General features: G+C 39.4%; 1 protein-coding gene across 2 annotated transcripts in view; it reads right to left on the bottom strand.

Moving 5' to 3' along the window:
• The window catches only part of ASB3 (ankyrin repeat and SOCS box containing 3), a 111558-nt gene that overhangs the window by 30067 nt on the left and 57236 nt on the right, over positions 1–24255 (bottom strand). For both annotated transcript variants that reach the window (XM_055120080.1, XM_055120081.1), the window contains 4 exons: positions 20172–20284; positions 19243–19378; positions 16255–16432; positions 10826–11023 (listed from right to left, as the gene is read on the bottom strand). In XM_055120080.1, the coding sequence (XP_054976055.1) occupies positions 10826–11023; positions 16255–16432; positions 19243–19378; positions 20172–20284 (625 nt within the window). The remainder of the gene's footprint in view (positions 1–10825; positions 11024–16254; positions 16433–19242; positions 19379–20171; positions 20285–24255) is intronic.

Consider the following 24255-nt stretch of genomic DNA (forward strand, 5'->3'; position numbering starts at 1 on the left):
AAAACTCATTAGCTGTGTCACTCTGAATAAATTATGGCACAAATAACTAGCAATATATGACTACATAAAATAAAACATGTAAAGACAAAATACCATGTCAATTAAAATACAGAGTAAAAAATATAAATCTTGGACATTTTCATGAGAAAAGAGAAATTATATCCTATTTCCATAGATGTATTAATCATAGCATTATCTATAGAAAACTTTATATGGTATAAAAGAAATTACCCCAAATGTTCAGGAACAGGAACAGACCATCAAAGATATGAGTTGGGGCCAGTGAGACAGCTCAGGGATTAAGGCACTTGCCTGCATGTACCCAGCACAGCATATGGTCTCCCAAGTGCTACTAGGAGTGATCCCTGAGCACAGAAGAAGTCAAAAGGACCACCAGGTGTGATAGCAGCAACACACACACACACACACACACACACACAGATACACACACAAACTGGCTAATTTCGGTTTGATCCTCAAACTGCAAATGGTCCATGAACACTGCCAGGAGTGATTCCTGAGCACAGTGTCAAGAGTAAACACTGAGCACAGCTGAGTGTGCCCCCCACTAAAAACCAAAACAAAAACATGGGTCATCAGAAGTTACAATTAGGACAGGTGTGTGACCATAGTAAAACATTTATTATATACTTTTAAAGTACCAATGCTAACATGAAATGTTCACTATATATATGCGTATATATACACACACACACATATATATACAAACACACACAACTGTGCACAAAAATATACAGCAATAAAACCAATTCTCCCTTTAAAATGGACATTATGGGGGCCAGAGAGAAAGTGCAGCAGGCAGAGCATTAGCCTTGCATGCAGCCAACCAGGTTCAAACCCCAGCATTCTATATGGTTGCCTAAGCACCAACAACAGAAATTTCTGAGTACAGGGCCAGGAGTAACCCTTGAGCATTTCCAGGTGTGAACCTCCCCGAAAAAACAAAATTTTAATTGACATTACAGGGACCAGAGAGATAGTACAGCAAATAAGGCACTTGCCTTGCACACAGCTGATCCAGGTTTGATCCTTGGCATGTCTCTGAGGTGCAAAAGGTTCTTTTTTTTTTTTTATTTTATTTTAATGAATCACCGTGAGATACAGTTACAACCTTACAAACTTTTGTGGTTACATTTCAGTCATATAATGTTCAAGCACCCATCCCCCCACCAGTGCCCATTCTCCACCACCAATGTTCCTAGTATCCCTCTTGCCACCCCCACCCGCAGAATATTCTTAATTTAATGTAGTCCCATTTGTTTATGTTTGCTTCCACTTGCTTGATCAGTGGCATTTCATCTTTAATGATGCCTCTTAGTTCAATGTCATGGATAAAAGAAAAAAAAAACAATAGCAATAACATTGTTATCTATCACTATCTGGTTATTTGTTCCTAATGAAAAAACATCCCTATACAGTATTCTCCTCTGCCTACCTTTAGATAGAGGAAAAATGAGATAATCTGTTGCTAGCAATACTGCACCACAAGAAATGCTCAAGGGTATACTTCTGAGCATTGATTCTAAACAGTTATCACCTATGTTTATTTCAACCATATTGACCTTATTACCAAGCTCTCATTTTCCTCTAATTAGTATCTGTTGGCTCCTCTAAAGGAAGGGTCATCCAAATCTTCACAATTCTAAGGAACAGTTTTATTATTATCTCCTAAAATTTGTGAACACCCAAACTTTGTCACAGAGCTGATAACTGGAAAAATATACATAATGGTATCAAAGCCAAATCTAACTACAAATCTGATAGAGCAAGTATATGATATCTCTCTCGTATAATTATTCTAAACACCAAATATCATGAAATAGTCAAACTTAGGAATATTTTAAGACCTTAACTTATGTTTCCAAAATTATGTACCATAAAAGGTAATAAGAAGGAAAGGCACTTGCCTTGCATGCAGCCGGCACTGAATATGGTTCCCTGAGCATTGCGAGGAGTTATCCCTGAGCACAAAAGCATGAATAAGCTCAGAGCCCCACCAGGTGTGACAGCCTAGAACCCCCTACACACACACACACACACACACACACACACACACACACACACACACACACACACACACACACACACACACACACACACACACACACACAGTCCTATGGAACATAACATCCTGAAAATAATCCATATGGAAAGATTGTATGCTAAGATGTCAAGATGCTTATATATAATAGAGTCCAGAGAAAAGATAAGAGAAATACAGGATAATTTGTCTTTTTTTTTTTTTTACTTTTTGGGTCACACCTGGCTCTGCACAGGTTACTCCTGGCTCTACACTCAGGAATCACTCCTGGCGGTACTCAGGGGACCATATGGGATGCTGGGAATTGAACCCGGGTCGACCGCTTGCAAGGCAAACGCCCTACCCGCTGTGCTATTGCTCCAGCCCCCCGATAATTTGTCTTTAAGTATTTTTAAATACAGTAACTACATTTTCAAATTAAGTCCAGATGTTTTTAATCCAACCTTCAAACACCTTCTGTAAGCATCTTTAAAATTAAAGCAATGGGGATGACGACATAGTACAGCAGGTAGGGTGTGTGCCTTACATGTGGCCTTCCTGGGTTCAATCCCTGGCAGCCCATATGGCTTCCCACACCACCAGGTGTGAACCCCCCCAAAAAAAAGAAAACAGAAATAATTAAACTGAAACTAACTCCCCAAAAGTCTAATAGCAAAGGAAGAACAGTACTTTTTTTGTAAATATAAAGCATCATATGAGTTCAATCTTTTGGAATTTTAGATTCATTCTTCTTTAAGAAATTCAAAAAACCAACAACCATTAAGGAAATTCTTAAGACACTAAATAGGAAATGAGCCAATTTAATTTGCTCATCAGGAAAGAACAATGAAGCATATTCTAATTAACATAAATATCAAGAACTATTTATGACACATTAAAGAAACCGTATATTTTATAGTGAAAAATTAAGAGCAACTATATGGATATCAGAAAGACAAAATCAGGTTACTTAAGTCACACCTCTTCCTATGGCCTTTTCAAAAGCATTAAGATTTGTTCAAATAGTCCTAAAATTTCTCAAATACCCTACTTTTTCACTCATTCCTGTTCAAAGCATCTTTTCCCTAGATTTTTTTTTTCTCATTTGTATTATTACTCATTGTGCCCTTGAAAAACTAGCTTTGTATCACTGTAGCTACTGATGTTTTAGTCCCTAAGAACAAAGACAGCTTCACCTTTGTACAAAGGTGAAGACATCTTTCCCATCAGCCCTGCAGTGCTGAGAGGAGCTTCAGGGTTCCTACTTCCAGTGGAAGTTCAACCTCTCAAAGGGGTAGCCAGCAAAATTCTTTCAGAATGCTAACCCTAGGCTAAAAAATTCAATCAGTTCAATAAGACATAGAGAAAGAAAAAGTTAAAATCCAGAAAGCCAATATTAAGTGTGTTATTTTCATCATTTTTTTACATTAATTGTACTGATTGTAAAAAGAGATAAAAGTTTACAAACGTATAAGTCAACAGTGTAAAGGGCTACCTATACCAAATGTCCAGAAATGCCAGAAACATATATATTAAACATACCAAAAACACAGAAAGAAGAAAAAGACTTTGATTCATTAACACCTACTCAGATAAGTGTTGATCACATCTTTTTATAAAATAATCTAACACCAAACATTATTGAGAAAACCACTGTTGCTATAAGCAGATTTGTAAAACTTATGCCACTTAACTTTTCTCACTATTATAAAATCTCTGAAAATATGATTTAATAATTTTTAAATGGCATCTTCAAGTTACATGATAGGTTTTATTTACATTAATGGGCAAATGAAATTCAGATATTGTTTCACTAAGAAAAAAAATCAGCATGATAGGTTTCTGTTTTCTTGTTTTTAAGGGTTTGTTGCTTTTGAGGACTTTTTGTTTTTTCCTGGTGGTGCCAGGATTGTGTCCAAGGTATAGACAATTTCTAAAGCAGACCACTCCGGCAGATCTCAAGAATTCTGGGACTACTCATAGCAGTGCTGGGGCCAGATGGGTAATGTGGAGCAGCGATGTGATGCTGGGATGGAACTCCGGGTTGGTATGTTAAAAATATGCTCTAACACTTGAGTTAATCTCCCCAGATCATGACATTTTTCAAAACAAAAATTATATTCAAGTATCCTTACTATGTATGTAATAATTCTGATCCTTTTGATTAATTTTTATATATGGAACTATAAAAAATTCAAATTTTAAGATACACACTTATTGAAAGAAGTGACATTTTTCAACTTTGGCACAGCTATATCATATCTTTCCTCCTAAAAGAAAACCTACTAGAGAATTGATAGGTTTTGGGTTTTTTTTATGATCAGTAAAATTTCAGAGTCCAGAAATAATCAATCAATTTTATATTATATATACAAAAACTAATAGTCATCTATTAGCTAATATAAATGCTACATATAAACTGAAAATTTAATGTTATTTCTTCCTAAATGAAGAATAGGGAGAAAACAATAACCTTGATATTTTTCTATAGTGTGCTCAAAAAATATGCAATTACTATAATTAACTCCATCTTCACGTCTATACATTAAATGCAAAGATACATGATTATCATTCTACCAACATTTAAATTTAGTTCCTTGGAAAAGATTTCCTCCTTCACAAAGTAGGAACATAATGGCAAAAGACGTATCAAAATTATACCTATTGTCATGGGTCCCAGACAAACAAATGAATCAAGAAAATGTGCCCTCATAGAACAGGTATTTTAATATTTTATCTTCTTCCTGGTAGACTCGCAAAACAGCATTTTCCAAAGACTTTTCTTACTGAAAACCTACCTACTAATTAAGAATACATTTGGTTCCACTGCAAATTTTCACATAGAAAAAAATAGTGCTAAGACCTTCAAGAGCAACCAACCATACTTCAATTATGCTCTAAAGAGCAATTTCACAGGACAAATTTTTCAAGTGTAGTAAAAAAAAAAAAAGTTTGCTGCCTCATGTCTATTATCACCGACTATAAGCCAGTTTCTTTATTTTTAGTTTTCTGTGGTTAAAGGTGAGCAATGCTTTCTTTGAGTTTATCCCCTGTGGGTTTACTGAGTAGCTTAAGTCTATAAGTTCCTACCTTTATCCCAGTCTCAGAAGGGGGATGCCACACTTACTGCACCAACTTCTCTGTCTGGGGGCAGGGGAGCCCTGCTGTGCCCAGGGTCACACCTGCCTTTCCTCTCCTCCATGCAAGATGCACTTCAAATCTATGAGTTATTTCCCCAGGTCCTTGGGTGATCTCTTTTCCCTCTCCTTCCAGACTCTAAAATTGTCCATCGTCCAACTGTTTGACATGGCCACTCATATCCCTGACCTCTCTGTTCCCTTCCAAACCTTCTCTTTATTCTTTTATTGATCTATTTCTATTGCTCTGTCTTCAATTTGGGCTAGGGCAATAGCACAGAAAGTAGTGTGTTTGCCTTGTACGCCGCTGACCCGGGTTCGATTCCTCTGCCCCTCTCGGAGAGCCCAGCAAGCTGCTAACAGTATCTTGCCCGCACAGCAGAGCTTGGCAAGCTACCCGTGGCATATTCGATATGCCAAAAACAGTAACAACAAGTCTCACAATGGAGACGTTACTGGTGCCCGATTGAGCAAATCGATGAGCAACAGGATGACAGTGACAGTGACTCAGAGCCCATGTGATGATTGTTTTTTTCATTTTTGATAATGTTCTAATTTTTGTCTGGGGCCACACCTGCAGGACTGTGCTCAGGGATCATTCCTGGCAGTGCTCCAAGGATCATCTGTGGGGCCCAAGTTGGCCACACACAAGGCAAATGTCTTACTCGCCTTACTCTCTCCCTGACCCCTGACAAAATTTTCATTTGAGTTTGCTTTTAAAATAGAGTTTCTTCCCCTGAGCACGGCCAGGGGTAATTCCTGAGTGCAGAGCCAGGAGTAACCCCTGTGCATCGCCAGGTGTGAAGAGTTTCTATTTCTCAGATAAGACACTTCTTTTTGTAGGGTGGAGGTAGATTGGGCACACCCAGTGTTGCTGGGAAATGAACCAGTCAGTCATGCACAAGGACAAGGAAAGCACCTCAAGCACTGTACTATCTTCTCCAGCCCCAAGACATAATATGTACATATATATATATGTATGTATATATATATATATATATCGGTATATGCATGTACATATATATATATAGTATGTAAGTGTATAAATTTCTCAGCCCCAATACATATGTACATGTATTTGTATATATATTGGGGGGGGTTGGAGAAGGTGGAGGGTGTTCAGGTCTTATACCTAGCTCTATGCTCTTGGCAACACCCAGAGACACTCAGATCTTATTCCTAGCTCTGTGCTCCAGGATCACCCCTAGAAATGCTCGAGGGACCATAAGCAGTGCCAAGAATCTAACTGGGCTCAGCTGCATCTAGCAGAGTTACCTTGATCTGTACATTTCTCTGGACTCAAAGTTCCTATCTGTTTTTCTCAAGTATATCTAAATACTCTTGAAGGACCATTACAATATCTGCCATCAAATATTTAGCACTTCCAACATTTGGATTATCTCTGAGTATGTGTTGACTGGGTGTTCCCTTGAGAACTGGTCATATTTCACTAGTTCTTGAGGTCTAGTCAATTTTATAATAAGCTTGGATGCTGTGACATTGATGTGTATTTTAGACTCTGTCCTGTACCCTGCTAAAATTCTTTCAAGTATATTGTTTGTTTCTATCCATTTGTAAAGGCATGAAACAAATTCAAATAGCAATTTTTGTTCTACCTGCTATAAACAGTGGTTCCACCATTAGTTCAATGCTCAAAGTCTGCTTTGGGTATAGCCGAAAGCAGACTTTGGTTGGGTTATAACCCCACCAAAAAAAAAAGAAAAAAATACCACATCTCAGAGGTTAGTCTGAGATGTGGGTGGCAGTTTAAATCTTGCTTTAAACCACTGTTAACGTGGCTCATATATTCCAAGCTTGGGATAAATTCAGACATATGCAGGTTTTATACTGAATAAAGGGATTCCCCTTCTCCAGCTAGCCTCCAGCCCTGCTCTCATGCTAATCCCCCAGGGTTCGATTAACCAGACTTCTCTGACTACTAAAACAGTCATTTTAAGGTATTTTAATCTTAACAGGAGAATTTCTATGGTTCAATATTGTTTAATTCAAAGTATATGTATAAAATGATGAGGCATATTACATTTTATATGATTTTTTGGTCTGCGGGGCAGGGGGGAGTAGGGCGTACATGCCCAGTGGTGCTCAAGGCTTACTCCTGGCTCTGCACTCAGAGATCAATCCTGGAGGAGCTGGGGGACCATATGAGAGTTAGGAATTGAACCCAGTTCAACTGTGTGCAAAGCAAGTGGCCAAATTTGCTTAAGTAATCTCTGCAGCCCCAAGATGATGGGACATAATTTAGCTGCCATGACCAGAAGGGGAAAAAAATAACCCTCTTGGGAATGGAAAGATAGTACAGAAGCAAAGGCATGTGGTGTACAATGGTTTGAATCCTGGTATCACATGTACCCCCGAGTACTGCCAGGTGTGGCTCCTGAGCACAGAGCTAGGTGTGGTGAGAAAAATAGAAAGTATCTAAAAGTTCGGATAAACCTCAAACTTTTCAAAACTGGAGAAAAGGGTGTTGGCAAAGCTGTGGAGAAATAGGAACCTCAGTTAATATTGGTGGGAATGTAAACTGATCCCGTATCTGTGGAAACAGTATGAAGAACTCTTAAAGATTTTTTTTTTTTTTTTTTTTGCTTTTTGGGTCACACCTGGCGATGCACAGGTGTTACTCCTGGCTCTGCACTCAGGAATTACTCCTGGCGGTGCTCAGGGGACCATATGGATGCTGGGATTTGAACTCGGGTCGGCCGCGTGCAAGGCAAACGCCCTACCCGCTGTGCTATCGCTCCAGCCCCTCTTAAAGATTTTTAAATAGAACTACCATGTGATCTAGCAATTACTCCAAGAAAACAGAAACATTAATTCAAAAAGAAATAGGCACACCTATGTTCACTATAGCATTATATACAAAAGCCATGATATTAAAAAAAATACCTAAGTGTCAGACAGCAGATAAATAGATGATGAAAAAAAAATGTGGTGTATACATAATGAAATACTATTGAGTCATAAGAAAAATAAAATTTTGTTTTTGCAACAATATGGATAAATGGAAGGGGATCAAGTGAAAAAGGTCAGGAGAAATACAGGGGGCTGGGGCGACAGCATAGTGGGTAGGGTGTTTGCCTTCCACGTGGTCGACCCGGGTTCGATTCCCAGTATCCCATATGGTCCCCTGAGCACCGCCAGGAGTAATTTCTGAGTACAGAGCCAGGAGTAACCCCTATGCATCGCCAGGTGTGACCCAAAAAGCAAAAAAAAAAAAAAAAAAAAAAAGGAGAAATACAAGTGTCAGAAGAGCTGAGTCATATGTCACTGTCATCCTGTTGCTCATCAATTTGCTTGAGCAGTAACATCTCTATTGTGAGACTTGTTGTTACTGGTTTTGGCATATGAATATGCCATGGGTAGCTTGCTAGGCTCTGCCGTGTGGGCGAGATACTCGGTAGTTTGCTGGGCTCTCTGAGAGGGGCGGAGGAATCCAACCCTGGTCCTCCATGTGCAAGACGAACGCCCTACCCACTGCGCTATCACTCCAGCCTTGATTCATATGTAGGACATTGAAAACCAAAGCATAGGAACAAACTAAATGAATGGAAATAAACCTGTGGACCTAGACTGCAGAGCTGTGGTCAACCGGGATGGTGGAGGAGGGGACAGAGGTGAGAAGCCCCACGACTACTTGGTGGTAGGGTACTAGTACTTCGTGGAGGTTGTGGTTTGGTGGCACTTACGTGGCAGATATGAAACTGTACCCCTAACACATACAGTAAGGGGCAGGATAGGCAGACCAGTGGGCAAGGCAACGAGTTCCCAAGCACCACTAGGAGTGATCCCTGAATACACAGTCTGGAATAAGCCCCAAACACCACTGGCTGTGGCTCAGAAAACAAAAATAAAATATGTAATCATGCAAACTCATGTTATTTCAATAAAAAATAAATCATAAAAAAAGATGAATGCCAAATAAGATTGCCATTAGACTGGACACACACACTCCCAAATCATTATGCTCTGATCTAATTTTTAAAATATTCTATTCTGATCTGATAATAAAACAAAATGAACATAGATGATGATAAAGACAAGTGGAACAACTAAAGTTCTCAATATCATCAACATAGCCTTAGTGAAGTGAAATATAAATAATTAAGGTTCCCTTCTTTAGAAAAACAAAATGAACTGGGGAATACAACAAACTTCAATGAAATCATACAAATTATATAGTGAGTTCAGATACACAAATTAATCTAAATCCCAAATACTCAGACAACAATGTGTGCCTGGAAACTTTTCTGCTGTATACAAAAAATGTTATAAGATGGTAGAAACATAAAAGTTTGGCAAATAAGTCTTTAATGGAACATATTTAAATTAAATCATGTCTAGTGACACATAATGGTGAATTCAGGAAAGGTAATGAAACCTCAGCTACACCAGTAATCTCTTCTGCATAACTAAAAACAAACATCTATCAGGACCAGAACAATAGTACATAATGCACAGGGCATTTGTTTGCACAGGCCAATCCCAGTTCGATCTCTGGCATTTCATGTGTTTCCCCCAAGGGCTGCCAGGAATACTACCTGAGTGCAGAGCCAGGAGTAACCCCTGAGCATCACCAGGTGTGATCCAAATGCAAACAACAACAACAACAGCAACAACAACAAAAACAAGAAAAACCTCTGTGTTAACATACTGCATTATGGGATGAACCACAGACATTACTTAATAGGACTTTTCTCATACATATACTTGTTCTACTTCTCTACTTTTTTAAATCTTAGGGGTCTTACAGATTATAGGTGGTCAGAAACTAAAATAGCATCTACAAGTCTTCACTTATTCTCTACTACAGAATCGTAACAGATTAGCAAAAAAAATTTTTTTTAATTTTTAGTTTAAATTACTCTGATCCACACAAAGAAATGCCATAGACAAATTATGTTAAAAACACAATATAATCGTGATGTTATGGATTTTCTTTCATATAAACATGATTATTAAAATGTATTAAAAAAACACACAATATAATCTAGAAGACTGAAGTTTAACCCCATTTTATTGAGGAATAACTGAATAAAATTTTGAGATTTTTAAAGTACACAACCTAATGATTCCATGTATTTATATACTTTGAGTGTATTTCCCCATATAGCCAATTAGTATATCTGTTACCTTATGTATTTACTTTTAAATGAGAGCTAATAAATACTTCTATTAGCAAATCTAAATTAAGAGACACAATGTTATCAACAATAATTACCGTGCTATTAGTTCTTCAGAACTTACCCATAATAATTCAAGTTGTTTTAACTTAAGTTGTTTTGAAGACTAAGATCTAACAGAATTCCTATATTTAATGTACTGAAAGCATTCCCCCAAAGTTTCTACTCTAGAAATATAATCCAAATTTAAAGAGAGAAAGAAATAAATCTAGCATTATCACCTCATCTTCCCTGAACTTGGAATGAACTGGGTATATCTTAGAGGACTTTTTTTTCTATTTGCCTGTCTCATGTCTTAAGTTAGCGATGAGCTCTATAGTTTTTACAAAAATAAATAAATAAATAAATAACCTGTTACATAGATATATTTTACTTAAACAAAATAATTTTCACTTGTTAGATACATCCCTATATAGGAAAAATCACATAAACATAATAAATATACTTACTCCTTTTGGAAAGCCATACATACTGGAGTTGTGTATCCAAAGATGAGACACAGCTGGGCACTGGGGCTATAGCCACACTGGAGCAATTTCTTCAAACACTCTTCATGCCCTCCAAACACTGCTGAGTAAACAGGACTCACTTTGTCTGGGCCAGTGTCGCAGATCCGGTTAGTAAGTGGTATTAGCAAGTCCAAGATTCTGCAAGTAGAAAAATTCAGGGGGAATTAAAGAATATGCGAAAAGTCAGCATTCTTTCTACAGCATGAATCACTGATAAGATTTTTTAAAATAACCTCTGCATTCAGTCTACCTCTACTGCCATTAAATTATTTCTAGCTACAGACATTGTTTAAAATGCTGTATTACTGCTAATATAAAAATCTTTAATTATATTTGAAACAGAATTAATGTTCCTTCAAATAAACAGGTAATGCTTTTTTTTTAAATTATTTACCCTCCAAGCCTACTCCCTCAAATTTAAAAACATTATGTCAGATGTTTCAGGATTTCTTAAAATTATTTAAATTCATTATAATAAACACAAACTTGTGGGGCTGGAGCAATAGATAGAATAGCAGGTAAATTTGCCTTGCACCAGCTGAACTGAGGTTGATCCCCAGCATCCTCAAGCACTGCCCTGAGCACTGCCGGGTGAGGCCCCAAAACAAAACAAAACAAATATACATATATACACATACGGATATATCTTATATATCAGATATATGTAATTTTTTTTTTTTTTTTTGCTTTTTGGATCACACTTGGCGATTGGCGATGCACAGGGGTTACTTCTGGCTCATGCACTCAGAAATTACTCCTGGCAGTGCTCGGGGGACCATATAGGACGCTGGGAATCAAACCCGGGTTGGTCAAGTGCAAGGCAAACACCCTACCTGCTGTGCTATCGCTCCTGCCCCTATATAATCTTCACGATCACGAAATCCTGTTAATCTTCGATTTCTCAAGCGGGCTCAGTAATCTCTCATTTCGTCCTGAGATCTTAGAAGTCTATCTCGACTTGGCCCTCCCAATGATGTCCACTGGGGGCTCTTTCAGGGTCAGGGGAATGAGATCCAGCTTGTTACTGGATTTAGCATATGGATACACCATGGGAAGCTTGCAAGGCTGTCCCATGTGGGCAGGAAACTCTCAGAAGCCAGCCAGCTTCTCCCAGAGGGCTTTGCGGCCGCGGGCTTCTGAGAGCTTACTTTTAAGTCTCTCTCTGGATATTGGCCGTTGATGGGATTACACACACCCAGGTTCCTCTGCCGGTACCTTCATGCATGAGGCCTGTCCGAACGTGTGGAGAGGGGCCTCCAGCATGGCTGTAGCTAGGTTCCAGTGGTCTTCAGCCACCAGGAGCTCTGCTCGGGGTGGGGAGGGAAGCTGGAGCCCATCCCCTCCAAGGGGCCCCGGGAAGACAGCCAGGCATTCGGGCAAGAGACTCTCTGCATCACTCTCTTCTCAGAGCTTGCTTTTAAGACTCTCTAGATGTTGGCCACTGATGGGATTACACACACCTGGGTTCCTCTGCATAATCCCATATAATCTTATAACAAAAAAATTACTATTTTACTATTTTCTGTGGAGCATGGCAACAGGTGCCAGAGCAGATAGGATCTGTCCCTGCACAGCGACCTAGGAGGGAGTGTCTGGGCGCATTTTATAAGCACCAGGGATCTGGCCTAGAGTCTGGAGCAACCCTCTAAGAATTATCACCTATGCTTAGCGAGTCATTCCTAACTGTGGCATCTGGCCCTAACTGGGATTAAGCTGGGGTAAAGCAGAGCTGCAAAGATGACAGGTCAGTAACGCTTAACTGTATGTGATTGGAGCATCCTCTTAAGACGAGGCCCACTGTAAAATATGCGTGTATTTGGCAATAAAGTGAGTGGCCATTGGCTGTCTCCCAGAGTGGTTTCTCTGCGTGCCTGGCATCCTTCACTGTAAAAAGTTACAAAGACACACGCGCAGGAGGGTGCGATGTGATGTTTGTTGTGTGTGTTGTTTGTGGACTCTCAGAGGAGCTCTCTCTTGAGCGCGCTGCTCTCGTTTGGTGCTCTCAAGCCACTGTGTGTGGACCGGATCGGGATGGCTCCTCCTTGTGCTCTGGTTCTGTGTGCTGCTGTGCTCTCTTCTGTCTCTCTGTCTCTGTCTCTGTAGTGTCTCCTCTGGTCTCTTCCGACCTCTCTCTGTCTCTGCTTCTGTCTCTTCTCTCCGCTTCTGTGTCTCTGGCTTGCTTCTGTCTTGCCTCTTCCTCTCCTTGCTGTGTCTTCTTCTGTCTGTGTTGTCTCCCTCTCTTCCCCCACAGTCTTAGTTTATATAGCAATCACATAGGGCGGTAACACAAAGATGGGTTGGATATTAACAAATCAACAAAAATGGGAGTCAATCAGCTCCCATTTCTCCAAGAGATTAACAAAATCTCATCTAAGGAGATTACTCCAGAGATCTGCTCAAGGGTGGGGTCCAAACAAGGGTGTGTAAGGGTGTGTCCCTTCCTTCCTCAGTTAGTAATCCACTTAAATAGTTATAGTAAATCTACTTCAAATATTTCTAGCAATGTCATTCTGTATGAGCACAGTAAGAGATATATCAGACTTGAAGTTTGGTTCTTCCTGAGGACATTCACTATATATTCCAGACCATAGTCCTCAGGCCAGGTTACTCTTCCTAACCCCAGCAGGGTCCTAGTCTAGTCGTTACTTTTGGATCATGACAGCATTTGTCTATGACCATGTTCTCAACTTATAGCTGAGTATTGTGGCCTTTGGCCTGGCCCATTTCGATGCCAGAGTAGCTCACAGCTTGCCCTGGGTCCATTCTGTCCCTTGTCAGGACACTGCTTTTGGGGTGCTAGAAACTAAGGGCAACTGAGTCGAGAAAGCAGATGCCTAGGAATAAATATTATTGAAGTCAATCAGCTCCCAAGTTACAAAGCATAATATTAACTGTCTTCCTGTGTCCATACAGAAAGGACATTGCTCTAAGGTAAACTAAGTTCCCTGCGGCAAGGCTAAAAGGACAAATCCCATGTTATCCTATACTTCGCCCCACATCTGCCCGGACCCAGTGCACAACGTATCTGGGCATATTGGGGAAAGACTGTTCCCCAACAATTTCCCTTCTTTAATTCTCTTCTAAATAAAAGCAACTAAGTATTATTTTTAACTAGCACATTATTTTAAGCTAATGAGTGACATGGTATCTCTCATTAGGAAAAGATGTGAATTTCTGCTAAAATATTCTATTCTCAGAAAGGACAATATTTTAGACTCTCAGGATGATTTATAGGAAATTGGTAGCTAAGTAGGAAAACTAAAGAAAATCATCTCAGGGGCTGGAGAGATAGTACAGCGGGTAGGGCACTTGCCTTGGATGAGGATGACCTGGGTTCGATTCCCAGGATTCCATATGGTCCCCTGAGCACTGCCAGGAGTTAATTCCTGAGTGCAAAGACAGGAGTAACCCCTGTGCATGCCTGTGCATCCCAAAAAGCAGAAAAAAAAGAAAAAAAAAGAAAAGCATCTCAATTAAGTTCTTAGCTAATTTTCAAACTGACCTTTAGTCATCAGCTGAATACAAAGGCCAACCTAATCTGCACTTGTAAAATTAAAAATAAAAGTATGAGAATGAGATAATGTAAACCAGGAAATCCTTCCTATTTCTTGGAAAAGCAGCAGGATATGACAACTCTCTCTCTAACATCCTTTCTCTTTGCTACTCTTCCTTATTGTATAGAAGTTTAATATTTAAGGAGAAGTTATAATCAGAGGGGTTTACTGAGCTGTGGTGTATAGAGGAAACATCAGTGACAATCTCAAAACCGAATATAACTGGGGCAGGAATGATGGTGCAGCAGGCAAAGCACTTGTGTTATATACAGCCAGCTGGAGTTTAATCCCTAGCACCCTGGGGTCCGCCAAGCACAGCCACGTGTAAGCCTTAAGCACAGGCAGCTGTGGTCCAAAAACAAAACAAACCCCCCCAAAAAAAGTACCATTAAGGACAAGAGGATTTTATTAGCAATTTAAAATTTAGAATATAATTATAAGTAAGATTTGTTCCAAATGAAGTATCACAAAGAAAGAAACATTAAAATTTAAAGCCTAGGAATTCTGTTCAAGTAATCAAATAATCTGCTTAATTTCTCGATTCAAATTTTTTTTTAATTTGTTGAAAAATTAAACTCTCCACAAGGCACATACATGCTTATAAATATCTTCCTTTGGTTGTTGTTTTTCCATCTGGGGGCCACATGCATCAGTGCTCAGGGCTTACTCCTAATTCTGTGTCAAGGAATCACCTCTGGCTACTTAAGAGAACCACATGCAGTGCCTGGGGTAAAACCATGGTGAGGCAAGCATCTTAACTCCTGTAGTCTCTCTCCAATCCCCAAATACCGTCTTAAATTTTTTTATTTTATTAAAGAACCAGGATTTTAAAAATTATTGATAGCTTCTTTTTGGCATGTAATATTTCAGTGCCAACCACAACACACGGTAAGTATATTTAAGGAAATAGTAGTAAAATACCAGGCCACCTAGTGGCATAATACCTACACTGCAGAATGTTTTTCTACTAGATCACTTCATTATCACTTTTTAAATTGCTCATTAATATGCATGAGCATGCAAAATTATTATTGTATAACTAAGACTTCTAAGACATAAAACACGTATTTTAAGAAGCTGTTCAGAAGCAATTTGTTAAAATATGTTAAAATAAGAGCAGGGTTATCAGAATCAAGGTTTCCCTTACTTACTAAACTTTCTCCTCACTCCCCTTCTCCCTCCCTCTCTCTGTCTTCATCTGTCTCTGTTTCTATCTCTGTTTCTATCTCTGTCTCTCTCTGTGTCTCTCTGTGTCTCTCTGTGTCTCTCTGTGTCTCTCTGTCTCTCTCTGTCTCTCTCTCTCTCTCTCTCTCACATAGCAAAAACTAGAGATTTTTGGTCACAAAAGAATCATAATAGAAGCACTGACAAATACTGGGTTGGAGTGGAGACAGAGAGAAGTCCAGCCAAAGGGTTCAACACTGAGATCCCCTAGCCCACACAAAAGACAGACTTCTAGCAAGGTCACAGTGTCAGGAGCCTCCTGGGGTAGGAAACTTGAATACAATGATTGAAACCATAAGATCCAGACCTACAGGTACCCAGGATAAGCTGGAGGAAAAGTGGAGAAGAATGGCCTTTCTTTGATTGAGAAGTCAAAGGAAGACTTACCTCCTGAAAAAAGCCCGGGCTTCTTTTGTCTCTGTGGAGCAATTAGTGGGGAGGTGGCTCTAGGCACAGAGCAAACTGACCCAGCAAACAAGTGAAGAAAGAACTAGTGAGGCTTTGGCCTCAAGCAGTCAGGGCCTCACCCAGAAGGTTTACTTAACTTCCTTTTAATCATGAGACCATCTTTAGCTCCTGTTTAACACTTACTGTGCATGGCCCATCTGTGCAGCTGCGTGAATAGGTAACTGCCAGTTGTCCTCATTACAGTAGAGATCTGGGTCAGCCCCACTGGACAGCAAATGAGCTACACAGCTCGTGTGACCCTCCTGAGCAGCAATGAACAAGGGAGTTGCTTTGTCCAAGGCCTGGCAGTTGACATTTGCACCTAACAAAGAATAATATATTTAACAGATAATCCTCATTTAAGCACAAAGATATAACTATCATAAATATCAAAGCAGTTATGATAAAAAGGGCTTCATAATACAATATTCTCCCCCCTGAGTGGATTTTTTTATATAAACATTGATCCTCCTCACTTGATTTCATTTGTCTTTGCTTTCATGTCAGCAAGAAATAAGTGATTACTAATTTTAGAATTCATTTTTAACTAAAACAAAAATCTTACTCATTAGAATGTTATTCCAGTCCCTCCTCCAACAAGGACTATGTGGGCCCATATAATCAGTTAAATATGACAAGTGCAGGGACTGGAAAGATAGTTCAAGGGCTAGTATGCACACATGCTTTCCAGAAAGCCCAGGCATAAGCCCTGACAACACAGCATCTCTGAGCACCACCACTAAGACTGAGAGGGAGGGAGGGAGCAGGGAGGGGTAAGAGAGGGAGCAAGGAAGAAAGGAAGGAGGGGAAAAAAAGGAGAGGGAAGAAGGAAGAAAGGAAGGAGGGAAAAAGAAAGGAGAGGGAAGAAGGAAGAAAGGAAGGACGGAAATGGGAAGGGGAGGGAGGAAGGAAGAAAGGAAGGAGGGAAAAGGGAAGGGAAGGGAGGAAGGAAAAAAGGAAGGAGGGAAAAGGGACGGGGAAGGAGGAAGGAAGAAAGGAAGGACGGAAAAGGGAAGGGGAGGGAGGAAGGAAGAAAGGAAGGAAGAAGATGAGAAGGGGAGATCAAACTTGGGTTCGTTGCATGCAAGGCAAAAGCCCTACCCACTAAACTCTCCAGCCCCCAAGGAGAAAGAACGTTTACTGACAATAACATTCTATAAATGCACTTTGAATAAGCCAGACTCCAAAAAGGGCAAAAACTAAGCAAAACACAAATTATAAGTTAAAGATTTTATGGAACCGGGGGCTGGAGAGATAGTCTAACACGTAAGGTGCTTACATTACACAAGGCTGATCCAAGCTCATACCCCAGCACCCCATATGGTTCCCCGAGCACTACCAGGAGTGATTCCTGAGTGAAGAGCTGGGAGTAAGCCCTAAGCACTGCAGGTGTGGCCAAAAAATAAACCCAAAGAAAGGGGGTGGGGCTGTGGAACCTTCAGAAATTCTAACTAGCTTTCAACATATCTACATCCATCTCTGCTTGACACACGCAAGGTGGAAGCTTCACCTATTATCACTTTCAGAAAGACTAAATCAAGAAAGAAAACCACTTATCTTTCTTTAAGCATGTTCATTTTTGACTGACAATTTCAAAATATCAGAAAGAATAAGGAAGCAGGCCTATAGAATTACAGGTTGGAAAGCTGGGAAAATAACAGATAATTCACTGAAAGGAAAGTTATTTTAAGGAGCCAGAAACATACAGAGTTACATTATGGCCATATTACATTATCTTTTCAATTTAATGTAACTATTCAGGGAGGAGAGAAGAAAAAAAGAACCTTTTGCATAAGCAAAACAAAACAGTACTCCAGGAGAGCAGCCAGGCATGAGAAGAGAGCCATTAGGGGCAATTCAACCTGTTTTATTCGGAGTATTAGTCACACACTAATATCTGGAACTTATGCAACCAGAAGACATAAGTCTGGGATTGTTAATAATAATAACAATAACAATAATAATAATAATATATGTTGAAGTAAATTCTTTGGAGAATTCTCTAGATTTGGAGACTATTCATAACAGATATCTAATGTGGCACCTATTGAATTCGTTTCATTTTCTTCCTATTTCAACTTAATATCTGAAGTGTTGTAAGGAGAAAATAGAAACAAGATGTGCCCAGCCATGTTAAATAACTTTCTTTTGTATTTGGAAATAATTACTAAAAGCCTAGGTATTACAGACAATAACCAGTAAGCCTAAAAGCTGTTGAAGAAATGGGTCAAAGAGACAGTATAGTATGTAGGGCGCTTGCCTTGCATGCAGTGGGCAAAGTTCCATGTCTGGCATCCCACAAGATCCCACAGAGCCCACAAGGAGTGAACCCTGAGTGCAGAGCTAGGTGGAAGCCCTGAGAACAGCAGGTATGGACCCAAAACCGAAAAACACAAACAAAAATGTGGCCAGTAGCAAATTTGGTGGTATTTCCCTTCTACTCTTGACTATCCACATTTCATTTGGGTAGCACTGTAAGCATATGAAGTGCTGAGAGAAATTTGAAAGTTCTTTCAGAACTTTTCTTGTCTCAAAAACTCCAATAAAAAAAAAAAAGAAAGAAAGAATAAAAAAATAAATAAATAAAAATTTTTAAAAGAATTAAAAAAAAACTCCAATAAAAATGCCACCCAAAGCCATCTTCTTTGGCAACGCTGAATATGTATTATTTATTATGATGGACCCTTTGGCATTATTTGTGTTGACAAAATATAACCCTGCTTTGAAATAAACTCATTTGAATAATTATATAATTGATCAAAATATACAACTCAAAGGCTTAAAAATCAAAGTAGCTCTCTAATAAATTAAGGCTAAACTAGTCTTGTATCCAAGAAAGTTAGAAGTGTTTGGTTTCCAATAAGGAAGGACAGCCCCACTGTTCAATTTGTCAATAAGCCTGCTTTAGTTATACATCATCATGCTACTCCTCTGATAACTTAGGAGCTGTGCCTTGCATTATGTTAGGAATAGACACCTAATAATTAGGCTTGTAAATCAACTCATACGAACTTCTACTCACCACTACATAAAACCATAAATTTCATAAGCTGACTTATTTCTGGTGCAGAATTATTCTACTGAGACACAAAGTTAAAACTCATCTTAGTAGTGCAAACAGCTTAGTCTTACCTGAGGAAATAAGTAAGCGCAAGCTCTCCAGCTTCCCATACTGGGCAGCCACAAACAAAGGCGTGATTCCAAAGTCATCCTGACATTCCATGTTGGCTCCTTTTTTAAGAAGCAATTTTACCATATCAGTATTTTCCTAAAATGCAGATTCACATTTTAAATAAGATAAAGCAAAGAATCCAGAAACTATCTCTCTTCTTATTGTTTCTTAAAAATCTTCACTGAAGAAAAAAAATTTTTTAAAACCCTATTGGTGGATGGAAATAAGGTACTAATCTGATCATCTACAACTTTGCCTAGACTGTTAAACAAACAGATGGAACCCTGATTTCAGGAAATTATAATCTTTATAATTATAAAAATCCTGTAAAATCAGCTTGCTATGGGGACTGGAGAGATACATTACAATGTGTAGGACTTGCATGCAGGTGACCTAGGTTTGACCCCCAGCACCCCACATAGTCCCCTGAGCCTGTCAAAAGTGATTCCTGGCACAGAGTCAGAAGTAAGTCCTGAGCAACACTGGATGTGACCACCCCCTGCCCCGCCACCCCTACCTCCCAAAAGAAATAAAAAATTAATTAGCTTACTAGCCTCAGTTCCAAGGAGTTATGACAGTTTCTAAACATGTTACTTTAAATAGGAATCACTGTTCATTACCAATTTATATCCCAGATATTCTGATGGTCTCTTAACTATGCTATCAACATTTGAATAACCCAGATTATCCCTGTAGCCCAAAACAGCTAGAACTACTAGAGCAGTTGGCTTACTCTGAATCATCATTAGCATTTAGACTGCCTGTTCTTTACTGCACTAACCATCATAAATCACAGGCAAGCAGGAAGCAAAAACTGAATAGAACTGTCACTTTAAAAGGGTAAAACACACAATTTACATGGAAATGAAATAATAAATTTAGAGGTTACCTGAAAAGTAGCCTGATGCAAAGCATTCCATCCACACATTGAATGGGATCCATTAACATTTGCTCCACCTCGAAGCAACAGCTTTAACACATCTATCTGTCCACTTTCAACAGCTGCAATACAGCAGTCAAAAAAAATTACTGTCAGTAAAAATTCATGTTTGTAGGCTGAGCACCTTGGGGATATTCTCACCACTCACTCACCTCAGAACCTGCAATGTTATGAGCATTCGTACCAACAAAACTAAATCCTGTGGCAACACCAAAGACACTGATCACAACTGTCTAAGCACAAACCAATTAACATCTTCATCTCTTCTGTGCACTTACAAATTATTTTCAACCCAATTTTAAAAAATACAAAGAAAACAGAAGCAAGAGGCAAACGTTTATTCTCTCTGATAACAGAGAGTATGTTTCTATTCTGTTCAAAGGCCCAAAGATTTATTATCTTACTATCTGATCACAAATGACTTGGTCACTAACAAAATGGAAGGGACATATTGTAAGTTCTGTATCTTACATCATTTTTACTGTCATTTTCATGAATAGCAGCTGCTAAAATTTTCTTCTATCAATTAAATTATAGTAAAATGTTGCTCATTTGAACCAGATAAACAAGAAGTGTTGAATAAATGTGATTAGCTTTCAAAACTGAAAGTAATGACTCTCGTACACTGCTGCTAGAGTAGATCCTCCGAAGGAATTTTATATACCCATATTTAAAAAATCATACAGCCTTTTACTGTTTGTATTATTTGTACCAACCAAATTATTTTTCCTTACATATTCTAACTTAACTTTACCACAAGATATGTAAATTCTAATATGACATATATATAACAATTTGCAAATCCTACCTAGTAAGGTTAGAGTATTTAAACTCATACAATCAAATGGAGTTAAATTTTCCAGAATGTTTCCTACCACAAAACTTTGCTATGAAAGTGTCAGTAATTTTGCAGTTTAGGCACAGAATGAAAAAGATAAAAAAGAACTAAGTAGCACTTAGTAAGTATGTACACAAACATTTACAAATAGGAAATAAGGTAGACTGTGACTACTGTAGGTGTGAAATTATTATAATCACTTTTGGAATTGTAAATTTGAGAACATATCAGTATCTTTAAGGAATGAGTGCAGACATGTATATGAACTTCATGTGCTTGGTTATGGGCAAGAAGATTGGAAACACAAAAATTTTTTATTTCGGGGCTGGAGCAATAGCACAGCGGGTAGGGCGTTTGCCTTGCACACGGCCAACCCGGGTTCGAATCCCAGCATCCCATCTGGTCCCCCGAGCACCGCCAGAAGTAATTCCTGAGTGTATGAGCCAGGAGTAACCCCTGTGCATCGCCGGGTGTGACCCAAACACCAAAATATTAATAATAATAATAAAATTAAATTAAAAATTTTTTTAAAATTTTTATTTCACTTCAAGCATACAGTTGTTTTCCACAATAGGAGTCAATAAGTAAAAATCAACAACTCTCTTGGAAGATATCATGTTAAATGAAGTAAGCTAGAATAAGAAGTACAAACACAGGATGATCTCACTCATATGTGGTGTGTAGATGTATAGACTAACTGGATGAGGGAATACAATGTTTGAAAGGGGAATGCCAAGGTCACCATTGATGCCAGAGTATAAAGAGGAGAAGGCATGAGAAGGAAAGAAATTCAGGAAGGAAGAAAAGATAGAGAAAGCAACAGGGAGTAGGGGGCTAGGGGTCTGAGCACAGGTGGTGTAAAGGAGCCGTGCAGCTCAATATCCAGGTCTCAGAGCCAGAGACATGAAAACAAGAGAGCTAGACTTCAACAACTAAAGGTAAAAATGTGCCTGTCTGGGTGGCTGGCTGGGGTTGGGTGGGGGTGGGGGGGAGGAGCTGGGAACCCTGGTGGAGGGAAGAAGACACTGGAGGTAGGATGGGTGCTGGAACAGAGTATGTCTAAAACCCAACTATGAATAACTTTGTAAATCGTGGGCCTTGAATCTATAATGAAATTTTTTTTAAAAAGAATCAACAACTCTTATCAAAAGGTAGAAAGGCATGTGCTGGAGAAACAGTTCAACAAGCTGAGGACAAACTCTGCATGCAGAAAGCCCAGGTTGGATCCCAGCACCCTCGGGCACCCTAAGCACCGATGGAAGTGACCCCCAAACACAGAGACAGAAGCAATCTCTTATTCAGCAAAAAAAACTGCCCAAAACCAAACCAAACACTGAAAGGCACAGAGACTTGAATTTGGACTAGACCTGAAAAATGATAATTCACGAATAAAAAACTGGGAAGATAAAAACCCTAAAAAGTGTAAAACAAGAAAAGATGGACCTATTTATTATTGATGGGTCTCATTCCCCTTACCTTGAAAAAGCCTCCAATGCAGCACTGCTGGGAAGAATGAATAAAGAGAGGCTGCTAAAATCTCAGAGCTAGGACAAATGGAGACGTTACTGGCGCCCGCTTGAGCAAATCAATGATCAACGGGATGACAGTGATACAGTGACACAGTGATTTATTATTGTTGTTGGGCAACAGGCCCATGATATTGAATTCATTTACTGAATTTATACGAAATCTTGCTTTCCCCATAAATATAGGGAGATTTAGCACAGAAAAACATTCATTCAAAAGAATGTATGCACAAGATTCACGATCATGATCACGATAGCCCGTTAAACACCGATTTCTCGGGCGGGCCCAGTAACATCTCATTTCGTCCTTTCCCTGAGATCTTACAGTCCATCTGGACTCGGCCCTCCCAACGATGTTGCACTGGGGGCTCTTCAGGGTCACGGGAATGAGATCCAGCTTGTTACAGGATTTTGCATATAAATACACCATGGGAAGCTTGCAAGGCTGCCCCATGGGGGCAGGAAACTCTCAGAAGACTGCCAGTTTCTCCCAAAGGGAGAAGCAGGCTAAAGAAGCATGCGCAAGATTACTCACTGCAATACTCAGTACAATTGCTAAGATTTGGAATCAACCTAGATGGCCAATGACGTATTAGTGGATTATGAAGATGTGATAGAGATACACAATGGAAAACTACACAGCTGTAAGGAATGATGAAATCATGCAATTCACAGTAACGTGAACAGAACTGGAAGACATCATGTTATATAAAGTCAGCCAGAAGAATAAACACAGGATAATATCACTCATATGTGGTATTAAGAATAACCAGACAGGAGGCTGGAGTGATAGCATAGCAGGTAGGGCGTTTGCCTTGCACTCGGCCAACCTGGGTTCGATTCTCAGCATCCCATATGGTCCCCTGAGCAGCGCCAGGGGTAATTCCTGAGTGCAGAGCCAGGAGTGACTCCTGTGCATCGCCCGGTGTGACCCAAAAAGCAAAAAAAAAAAGAATAACCAGACAAGGGAATGCAATGTTTTAGATATCCTAGGTCAAACTTGGCCCCAGAGTATAGGGAGGGAGAGAAAAGACAGGTGAGAGGGTCAGACCAGGGCTTTCAGGTAACACCACTAATGGTACTGTCACTGTTCAGGTAACACCACTGATGGTACTGCCACTGTCACTGTCATCCCTTTGCTCATCAATTTGCTCGAGCGGGCACCAGTAACATCTGCATGATGGTATTAAGAAATGAAAAAGCCACATACCAAACCACAGAGTCAACAACACTGAAATCAAGAGACCCAAACTTTAGAAAGATCCTGTCCAAAGGGCAGGCTGGAGGGGTAGGAGGGAGGTGGGAGGGAACCAGGAACATTGACAGAGGGAAGCTGACGCTGGTAGGGGGATCTGTGCTGCAATATGATATATCTAAAACTCAACTATGAATAGCTTTGTAAATCAGTGCTTGAATTAAAAATGTTTTTAAAATAAAGTTTTAGAAAACAGGGAGACAACTCAAAGTGCTGGAGCACAAGTTCTTCATATAGGAGCTTCAAATTCTAGCCCAAGCACTGTAGAGACCAACACATACACACACACACACACACACACACATATACACACACACGAGAACACATGCTCACACACAGTCAATAATTCTTTCATCAAAAATGTTCTTGTGAGAGGTTTCAGAAATTCAACCATAAGACAGTACTAAAAAGTTC

This window comes from Sorex araneus, chromosome X (assembly GCF_027595985.1).
Source record: "Sorex araneus isolate mSorAra2 chromosome X, mSorAra2.pri, whole genome shotgun sequence".
In the NCBI taxonomy this organism is placed as follows: Eukaryota; Metazoa; Chordata; class Mammalia; order Eulipotyphla; family Soricidae; genus Sorex; species Sorex araneus.